This window comes from Bidens hawaiensis, unplaced genomic scaffold, assembly GCF_021521415.1.
Source record: "Bidens hawaiensis isolate Kalapana, Puna unplaced genomic scaffold, B.hawaiensis_p1.1 tig00000237_1, whole genome shotgun sequence".
Classification (NCBI taxonomy): Eukaryota; Viridiplantae; Streptophyta; class Magnoliopsida; order Asterales; family Asteraceae; genus Bidens; species Bidens hawaiensis.
The window spans coordinates 3,405,565-3,416,440 of NW_027491021.1; the positions used below are offsets into that span (position 1 = coordinate 3,405,565).

Genomic DNA, 10,876 nt, shown 5'->3' on the forward strand with positions numbered 1-10,876 from the left:
TTGACGAGGAAACCAACTTTTTGTCAGTCGTCACTTAGGGGGTGTTTGGCCTAACTTATATTTTTGTGCTTATGCTTATATCCTTTTGAAGCTTATAGCTTGTTTTATATCATTTGATAAGTTTTTTTTAAGTGTTTGGATTAGCTTATATTCTACAAGTTGATTTTACATCTTAATAAGTTGTTAAATCCATCATTTTTAATTTGTTATAGTAATAAGTTACTTCAATATTATTAATCCATCATCATTTGAAGGCAAATGAGTAATTTACACCCTTAAACAAATAAGCTTATTCAAATAAGCTAAAAAACCATCTTCAAATAAGCTTATTCAAATTAGCTTATATAAGCTTATAAGCCTAAACTAAAAAAGCTAAACCAAACCTCAAATTAAGCTTATTTTATAAAATAAGCTAAAAAAGCTATAAGCTTTGCTAAAAAAGCTAGGCCACACACCCTCTTAGTTGACCATCTAATGCTTCAAATCAAACTTGTCGTCACTTGACCAAAGACTTTTCCTTGTTGACTAATAATAAGCCACTTATATTGAATATATACCCTTTTTCGTGCCTTCTAAATGATTCATGAATCATGTGATCAACCTCCAAATATATATATAAAAGCTCACACAATCAAATTCCTCACCATCAAATTATCACCTCTCAATACTTTCTATCAATCTCTTGACTTTCAAATGAATCAAAACGGCACAGTTGTAGTAACAAAGGCGTCTCATTTGCTATTAACGCAACTAAGAACGCGTATGTTTTCCACTACAAGTTTTACAGGTTCAGTAGTTACCGAACCTCTCAAGGCTCCCATGATGGGAACCACCCGGCTTTTGACCAAGCATGCTCGAAACTACAACATGCATGCGTCTTCAGGGTCTAGCCAGTCTAGCCAGGACAAGAAAGACGACACTGATACAAAAGCGATTTCAAGCTACTGGGGCATAACTCCACAGTCACTTACAAAGTCCGACGGGTCAGCTTGGAAATGGAACTGTTTTCGGGTATGTGATCGCGGTCTCAAACTATGGTTTTATTGTAATAATCAAAGTAAACTTAACTAAGAATGTTTTATGTAACAGCCATGGGAAGCTTATGAAGCAGATACAACAATCGATGTCAAGAAGCACCATAATCCGGTCACTTGGAATGACAAAATTGCCTATGGGATCGTTCAAGCCCTCAAGTATCCCACCCAGCTATATTTTCGGGTAAATATGATCATTTCTGTGACGAGTTTTGCGGCGACCAAAATCATCGTGGTTATGCATTTGCAAATTGCAATGATTTTGGTCGTCGTAGTTCCTCCGTTATGTATGGTGTATTGTATCTATACGCATACGAGGCATATGTATACATAACAATTCTATTTATTAAGATCTTTTGTAAAAGCCTCAAAGGAAATGTTTTTGGAGTCAAATATATTAGTGGGAGCAACCTCTCTATCTCCTCATATAGAGAAAATGTTGTCCTTATCCACTACTAATAACTTATACCGACCCTATTTACTATACAGAAAAAACACATACACCACGCGGTTCTACTAGAAACCGTCGCTGCAGTACCCGGAATGGTTGGAGGGATGTTGCTACACGCCAAATCACTTCGTCGGTTCGAGCAAAGTGGTGGCTGGATCAAAGCCCTATTAGAAGAAGCTGAAAACGAGCGAATGCACCTCATGACATTCATTGATGTATATGAGCCAAAATGGCACGAACGCGCCCTTGTCTTTGCAGTCCAGGGTGTGTTCTTCAACGCATATTTCCTAGCCTATTTGGCATCACCAAAACTTGCTCACCGTATCACCGGCTACCTTGAGGAGGAGGCCGTGAACTCGTATACCGAGTTCCTAAACGACCTCGAGAAAGGGGTGATGGAAGATATTCCAGCACCCGCTATTGCCATTGATTATTGGTGCTTACCGAAAAACTCAACACTTAGAGATGTGGTTAGGGTTATTCGTGCAGACGAAGCACATCACCGCGATCTTAACCATTATGCTTCGGTAAGTTGTTCAATAGTGATCGTTATTTGGTGGCTAAATCTAATTAAGTCCTTGGTAATGATTAATTAATCTTGTTATATGTTTGGTTTCAGGACATTCAGTGTCAAGGTCATGAGCTAAAGGAGTATCCTGCTCCAATTGGGTATCACTAAAGATTCTGTTTATAGCTATTTGAAATGCTGCAAGTAGTTGTAAGATAAATAACTATTTATTGTATAAAACTAAGATGCGTATGTTGTTATTTTAATTAATTTATTCATACTAATTTCCAAGGAATAGATTGGATTTATATATATATATATATATATATATTTAATGTTTGCTTATCCGTTAAAATAAAATCAGTTGTGAAATGAATTCAAACTTGCTATCATAGTTTCATGTTTACTATTACGTGTATGTGTATGTGTATGTGTATGGTAATATTCATCTCTTACTAAAAACAAGTTATTTATAGATATTAATTAGAGAAGCCATAAAGATCTAGTCTAGGCTTCTGTTCGATCCACAAGAATGGTGGGTGCGGCTTTGTTGAGTGGTCGGATATTTCATTTATTTTCTTTAAAGTTCTTCACTTTTGAAAGAAATGTTGAATTTCTTTATATGAAGGCAGGTAACTATTAACAATATGACAATCAAATAATATTCTAGTACATTAATTTCTTTAAATTCAAAATAGTTAGAATATTCTAGAGGATCATTCTAGTCAAGGGTTATTATAGTCTCCAAGTATATCCCTTTAATTTAGCCTGTAAATGTGTATTCGTTGCTATATGTATCCTTGTACTATGTATTCAATTTAATGAAATAATATATTCAAATACTTCATTTCATATGGTAATCAGAGCCTACATGCTCTAAAGAGTACAACGATCCACATCTTATTTTCTTTCTTAAGTCTCCATCCATGGCTTCTTCCACTACAAACCTCATTACCGTCACCGCCTCCACCCACTTTACTGTCAAACTAACCCCTCAAAACTACTCTATTTCGAGACGTCATGTGCAGTCCACCCTAATTGGCTTAGGCCTAGACTACTTTCTTACCGGCGTCGTTTCGGCTCCAGCAAAAACCATCACGGACAATACGACCGTCAAAACCAGTACAATGTTGGTGCATAAATGTCAGTAGTTCATATGTCTAAAGTCTGTAATCGAGTATGTAATATTGTTTATGTATTTGTTTGTTTAAAGCGAAGTTGTTGACAAGTTCGCTTAGGCGAACTTGTTAACCAAGCGAAGTTAGGCGAACTTGTTGAACAAGCGAAGTTATGGACAACTTCGCCTGAGGCGAAGTTGTCGTGTATTTATATAGGTTACGGCTTATCGTTTTAGAAGTAGTTTATGTACGTGTAAATCAGTGAGTCAAGTGACGTGAGATCGAGAGTCTGTAACTGTGATTATATCACGTGTTGAGTTATTAATATAACGTGAGTTTGTTCGTATCGTGTTCGTGTGTTCGTGTGTTTGTGTTCTACGTCCGTAACGATCTACACAGGGATTCCGCACCTGTGTATATCGGGATATCTCGTGTGATCCGTCCAGGGAACCTACAATTGGTATCAGAGCTTTTGCTCGATTGTGTGGTTCGGGATATTCACGCGGGTGTAGAATTTGTCCCGTTTCGACTTTTCGCGGGACGAGTTTTTGGTGTTTTTGCTCATTCTAGCCTCCTACCAGTGTGTTCAAGCCTTTAAACCGTCAAAAACCTCGTTAAAATCCGATTTTCAGATCTGCAGAAAGTTTGAGTTCGTCAGGCGAAGTTGCTGTTCATCAGGCGAAGTTGCCGTCAGGATACGTAGGGTTTCAGCGAAGATATAAGGAGAAGCGAAGTTATTTACAACTTCCCCTACCTTCTCAACTTCGCCTAACTCAGCGAAGTTCTCATCAAGTTCGCCTAGCTCAGCGAATTTTTCTTCAAGTTCGCCTACTTTCTAAGTTCGCTTACCCTAAGCGAAGTTATTCTCAACTTCGCCCAGTCACGCGAATTTAAGAAAGATCCAGCGAAGTTATTACTTAAGCGAAGTTATCCTTAACTTCGCCTACAGTACTGTTCAGAGAATTTTTTTTAACTTCGCCTACTCAGAATTTTTCGGGTTTCTCAGTCTTCAAGAAGGATGTCGTCGATCAACATTTCGGAGCTTGTAAAGATGGAAGTTGAAGCGGGGTCAGCTACAAAGGCCCCAAGGTTGCTGAAGGGAACCGATTTTGTCGCGTGGAAGGATCGGTTCATACAATACATTAAGTACCAGGATGCGAAAATGTGGGTATGCATCCAAGATGGATATATTCCACCAGTCATGGAGTATGAGGGTCGAGACCAAATCAAGAAATACAGTAAAATGGAAGAGGAGGAGAAAAAGATGTATGAAGCCGAAAGCAAGGCTCATGCTGCAATCACAATGGCTCTTCCACAGGAGATCCTCCATACGTTCAGAAAGTATACATCAGCTAGAGAGCTTTGGGAAGCTCTTGAGAACAGATTTGAAGGGAATATAGGTATTCGGGCTTCAAAGATAAAGTTGCTCAAAACTCAATTTTCAGTCTTTAAGTACTTGAAGAACGAATCTCTTGATGATATTATCACTCGATATTATCATCTAATGACTGAATTGAGTAACTACTCCATTTCCTACCGAGAAGAAGAGATTGTGGAAAAGCTTCTCGATGCCCTCCCACCAAAATGGGAGATGTATACTGTACTGATGAGGGAAGACAAGGACTTCCCTACTTATGATCTTGAAACCACTGTCAACAAGCTCAGAACTTTTGAGCTTAATATGGTAAGAAAAGAAACATCTATGGATCAGGTTCAAGATCCAGGCATGTACGGTGCTAAAGTAAACTCCAATTCAAGTTCAAAGACTGATTCTGCCGCCTACTACTCGAAGAGCGAGTCGGGTGCCAAGTCTTCACAGGAGGGGCATGTGTCAGTAAACTCAAATGGGGATGTTTGCTTTGTTGCGGGTGGATCAAGTGGTACTCAACAGACAGCAAGCAAGAGTAGTGGATCTTCAAGTTCCTCAAGCAATAATTACTCTAAGATGCCAATGAGCGTCAAATCTGCTGAAGAGCAGTTTGGCCTCTATGCTTCGTTTATTGCCTCATATGAAAACTATATTCAAGGAAAGGTTGTTGATCCAGCGATGCTGGATGAAGACTATGACCAGATCGATGCTGATGATCTGGAGGAAATGGATTTACAATGGCAGATGGCCATGATAGTGAGAAGAGTGAAGAAGTTTATGAGAAAGACGGGGAGAAAGTTTGTTGGTGGCAGGCCAGGGTTCGACAAGTCTAAGGTGAGGTGCTATAACTGTCAACAAAACGGGCATTTTGCCAAAGAGTGCAGAAACGAGCGAGTTGAACGTGGTCTAGGCCGGTCTGCACAGCACACTGGGAGTAGTAAAGAAGTCAATGCCATGATGTCCAGAGAAGCAGGTGAATACAACTGGAACCTGCATTCGAATGAAACTAGTGAGCAGGCAAATATGGCTAAGGTTGAAAATGAAGAATGTGAGAATATTACCGGAGAAGAGAAAGCTACTGGTAAGGAAAAAGCTTTCATGACAGATAACAAGGATCAACTCTCCGAGGTAAGTTCTAAACCTATTTGTACTAAATGTGAGAATTTGTCTGAGCAACTTACTACCATAACTGATCAGTATGTTCGTTTAGATGCTGAATTTAAATCTCTTAAAGAAGATCATCACTTTATGAAAGCAAGAGAAAACAGTTACAAAGTTAAAATAAAAGCGTGTGAAAAAGATGTTAAAAGCTTAAAAACAAAACTTGCTGAAAAAATTGAAGTAATTGATCTAAGTTATGAGGTTTTAGAAGAAAAGACTAAACTGATTGCTGAACGAGAAAAGCATATTGCTGACCACCAGGTGAAAGTGGTGGAACTGAACCGAAAACTTGAGCAGTTCAGAAATTCCTCAGCTATTCTTGATCACCTTGTTAGTGATCAAGGTACCTCTACGAAGAGGGGAGGAATTGGTTATCACGAGGTTCCACCACCTTATAACCACAATTACACTTTTAACCCTAGTGTTCAGAAATCTGTTGATTTTGAAGTTCCTCAGACAGTTCCAATCAAGGTTACGAGTAAAGAACCAAGTGTTAGTAGTAGCGAAACGAGTTCGCCTGTTTCAAGTGTGAAAATTTCTGTTACGAGTCCAGTCTCATCAGATTCGGATAAGTTGTCCGAATCGGGTAAGACAAAAGAGAAGGTAGTGTTACCCATTGGTGGAGAAAAAGATAAAACTTATAAAAAGAGTACTCCACTCAACCCGTACGTCCCACCTTATGTGAGACGAACGGCCGGTAACACAGCCTCGACATTCAAAACAACCTTTGAAAAGAAAAAGGAGCATAGGTGTTGTTTTAGGTGTAATAAGTTAGGACATCTTGTTGCAGATTGCCCTCTGACACCGAAATTCAGAGGTGTGAGGCCTATTAAAACTGAGCATAAGCCTAATGGTAATTTTAATACTGCTAAAAATGAAAACCCTTCAAAGTTCCAAAATGTAACTAATTCAGGTTTTCACAGAAACAAACCTCAGTTTAACAATGCTAATAACCAAACCGCAAGATATAATACTTTCAATACACATAGGTTTGAAAGGCCTCACACTCAATTTCCAAGGAGATTTCCTAATAGGACTGACAGGAATTATCCAGATGCTAACTTTGGAAAGCAGAAGTACGGGATGTATAGATCCAAGACCAATTGGTCTTGGGTCCCTAGATTCTAATCCTTTGCTTTATTGTGCAGGAACAGTTGAACAGGGCTGCCCACAGTCTTTGGATTGTAGATAGCGGCTGTTCCCGGCACATGACGGGTAACAAATACTTGTTGCACGACTTAAAACCTGTTCAAGGAGCGAGAGTTAGCTTTGCCGGTGAAAGTGGAGGCAGAATTACTGGAAGAGGAACGGTGTCCAATGGAAAAATGACTCTTGAGAATGTGAACTTTGTAGAAGAGTTGAAGCACAATCTGCTGAGTGTGTCGAAGATTTGTGATAAGGAGTACACTGTTCATTTCACTAAGAATGAGGCGATCGTGTTGAAGCCTGGTTTTCAGATACCAGACGAGTGGATAGTGATGAAAGCTCCACGTGATACAAATACTTATGTGATGGATATGAGGTCTACTGAAATGGCCTCGGAAGAATCATGTTTAATGACGAAAGCAAGCGAATCGGAATCCGAACTGTGGCACAGGAGGATGGGGCACATTCATCTTCGGAAGATGAACCACATTGTCAGGAATGGACTTGTGATGGGCGTTCCCTTAAAAAGTTTTAACTTTGAAGACAAATGTATAGCATGCAAGAAGGGAAAACAACACAAGAAATCCCATCTCACCAAGAAGGTCAACTCTATTGCCAGTACTCTAGAACTGCTTCACATGGATCTCTTCGGTCCCGTGAATGCAAAAAGTCTAGGAGGTGCTACTTACTGCTTGGTGATCACTGATGACTACTCGCGATATTCGTGAGTATATTTTCTGAAATCGAAAGATGAGACGGCTCAAATGGTGAAGAATTTGATTACCAAAGTTGAGAACGTCATGGGTAAAACAGTTAAGTTCATCAGGAGTGACAATGGAACGGAGTTCAAGAATTTTGAGATGGAGATCTTCTGTCTTCAGAAAGGAATTGAACACCAATACAGCGCTCCGTATACTCCGCAACAGAATGGAGTGGCTGAAAGGAAGAACCGAACTTTAATTGAAGGAGCCAGAACTATGCTGGCAGATTCGAAGCTTCCTGTGATGTTCTGGGCTGAAGCGGTTGCTACAGCCTGCTACGTTCTGAATAGAGTGTTAACTGTTAAGAGACTTGGTAAAACGTGTTACGAGCTTATGCATGGAAGGAAGCCCAACTTGAGTGGTCTTGAACCATTCGGGTCCCCTTGTTCGATCTTGAAGACAAATTCTAAATTTGGCGAAGTAGCCGATGAAGGAATCTTAGTCGGGTATGTTGTTGGTACTCCCAACAGACGTGTCTTCAATACTTCGACCTGCAAGGTGGAGGTGGTGTGTAACACCGACATCACAAGTTACCAACCGCCAAAACCAAGCAATGGACCTGCTGAGCTTTTCGACTATGTTAAGCTTTTTAAGTCTTTTAACATACCGGAGTTGGAAATTTCTGAAGAAGAAGAAAGAGTTGCGACGAAGATGATACTTGATGAGGAAGAAAATCTATTGCAAAGACAGCTGATTGAGAAATGTCAACCTTCCTCATCAAACACTATCGGTACCCCTGCTGCCTCGACTGAAGAAGAATTTTTCAATCCATTTCACTCTCAGCCAGAAACAACCATTGGCGAGATCTCTTCTAATTTGGAAGATAATTTGCATGTCGGTTCTGTTCCGACCACGAGAATTCATAAAGATCACCCTTTGGATAATGTGATTGGTGATGTGTCCTCCGGTGTACAAACGAGAAGTAGCTTGAATGAACACACCTGTGTTTATACAAGCATTAAGGAGACAGGAATAATCAATGAATGCCTGTACACCTGCTTTATAAGCCAGATTGAACCGAAGAATTATCAAATGGCTTTAAAGGACAGCTCGTGGGTCGAAGCCATGCAAGAAGAGTTGGCTCAATTCGAGAAGATGGAAGTTTGGACTTTGGTTGAAAAACCAAAGAATGTGCATGCGATAGGCACAAAATGGGTGTTTAAGTGCAAGAGAGATGATAAGGGGATTATTATAAGAAACAAGGCGAGGCTAGTTGTTAAAGGTTTTAATCAACAAGAGGGGATTGATTATAACGAAGTGTTCGCTCCTGTCGCCAGGTTGGAAGCTATAAGATTGTTTTTAGCGTTTGCTGCTTATGAAAAGATGAAGGTGTTTCAGCTAGATGTGAAGAGTGCGTTTTTGAATGGGAAAGTTGATGAGGTTGTGTATGTTGAGCAACCTCCGGGCTTTCCAGACCCAGACTTTCCAGATCACGTGTACAGGTTGAGCAAGGCGTTGTATGGATTACATCAGGCACCTCGTGCCTGGTATTCAACTTTATCGGATTACTTGCTCGAGAATGGTTTTGAAAGAGGGAAAATTGATAGCACGTTGTTCTTTAAAAGAGATGGAAGCGACTTCCTGCTGGTACAAGTCTACGTGGATGACATTATATTTGCTGCGTCAAAAGTCTCCATGTGTCAGGAGTTTGAAGCCGTCATGAAGAAAAGGTTTGAAATGAGTGCTATGGGTGAACTAACTTTCTTTCTAGGTTTGCAGGTTGATCAGAAGAAGGACGGGATGTTCATTCATCAGACGAAGTATGATCATGATGTGCTCAAGCGCTTCAAGATGGAGGACAGTTCTCCATATGATACTCCAATCTGCGTCAATCACAAATTGGGTGCTGAAGTAGACGGTGATGCAGATGTGGACCCAACTCAATATCGGGCAATAATAGGTTCTTTAATGTACTTAACTGCATCTAGGCCTGATATAATGTTTGCTGTTTGTCTTTGTGCACGTTTTCAGGCAAATCCAAAAGAATCTCACTTGAAAGGTGCAAAGAGGATACTGCGGTATCTCAAGGGCAAGCCGAAGCTGGGGTTGTGGTACCCGAGAGGAGGAGACTTGGAGCTAGTCGCTTACACAGATTCTGATTATGGAGGGTGCAATCAGAGTCGGAAGTCAACAACTGGAGGATGTCAGTTTCTTGGTGGCAGATTGGTGTCATGGCAATGCAAGAAGCAGACTTCAGTCGCAATTTCAACCTGTGAGGCAGAATACATGGCAGCATCCAACTGCTGCTCTCAGGTTCTTTGGATTCAACAACAGTTGCGCGACTATGGTCTGAATTTCTTACTTACTCCTATTTGCATTGATAACACAGCTGCTATCTCAGTAACTAACAATCCCGTGAAACATAGTAAAACTAAACATATTGACATACGTCATCATTTTATACGGGATTGTGCTGAGAAGAAATTGATTGTGCTTGAAAAGGTGGATACGCTTGATAATTTCTATGATTTATATACTAAAGCGTTTGACAAATCTAGATTTCAAAACCTTATTGAACTAAATGGGATGATCAATCCCGAGTAACCATGCTTTTCTTGTGATATTTAAAAAAAAAAAAAAAAACGTCACTAATCGCTTAAAAATATGTCGGTTACATCAGTTTGAAGGACTTGTCTTCGGATATGTTTTGGTCATCATTTTCTACTTGTAGATTTTGAGGATAGCCATTAACCAGATTACTGATAGTGACCGGGGCGGTTTATGATGAGTTTTTCATTCTTTCGCTTAAAATTAGTCGATCATACTTAGTTAGAAGGACACATACTAGTATGTGGTCGGTCCAGCTGATCCATTGGATCTTCGGGATAGCCGTTTACCTGAAGACTTTGTATTGGTCGGGGCGATTAATGTTGAAATTTTGAAAGAAATGGGAAATGAAATTATTTTTCAAGTCTGTTACTTCGTAAGAAGTTCGTTAGCTATGTTTAACAGGAAATTGATCCAACCTTGGAAAATGATAGATATACTAATTCTGTGTGCTTAACTAGTGAAGTTATTAGGCTTAAAAGGCTTTAGGACAGTCATTGTATGTCATGGTAACTTTTTATGGTGCGTAAAAGTAGACGTGATACAAACTAAATCTACTTGATTTTACGTGGAAACTCCTTAAGAGTTTTGCATGTCTTCATATATATCTTTCCGAATGATAGGCAGAAAAGCGATTACCCAGTCATATACGAGCCCATGTGTGTTCTGATTCCCGTGAAGATAGCGTCTCAAGATACTGCAGTGATCCAGATTCGGGACTTGCAGTTAATTTCTACTTTGAAGTCTATGTTTATTCGAAAAAAAAAAATATTTTTTGGAG

The 10,876-nt window shown here is 39.7% G+C and overlaps 1 protein-coding gene across 1 annotated transcript; it reads left to right on the forward strand.

Annotated features, from left to right (window-relative positions):
• Window positions 1-624: 624 nt before the first annotated feature.
• Window positions 625-2,199, forward strand: LOC143604044 (ubiquinol oxidase 2, mitochondrial-like). Its single transcript, XM_077080667.1, has 4 exons — window positions 625-1,011; window positions 1,090-1,218; window positions 1,524-2,012; window positions 2,105-2,199. The coding sequence occupies exons 1-4, from the start codon at window positions 694-696 to the stop codon at window positions 2,162-2,164; spliced, it is 996 nt and encodes a 331-aa protein (XP_076936782.1). The 5' UTR covers window positions 625-693; the 3' UTR covers window positions 2,165-2,199.
• Window positions 2,200-10,876: the final 8,677 nt, after the last annotated feature.

Bases quoted from the DNA above. Each gene is read 5' to 3' on its own strand.
- LOC143604044 (XM_077080667.1), top strand. From the start codon at position 694: ATGAATCAAAACGGCACAGTTGTAGTAACAAAGGCGTCTCATTTGCTA. The intron at 1,012-1,089 runs GTATGTGATCGC...TTTATGTAACAG, and splicing joins GGAAATGGAACTGTTTTCGG to CCATGGGAAGCTTATGAAGC. The intron at 2,013-2,104 runs GTAAGTTGTTCA...GTTTGGTTTCAG, and splicing joins ATCTTAACCATTATGCTTCG to GACATTCAGTGTCAAGGTCA.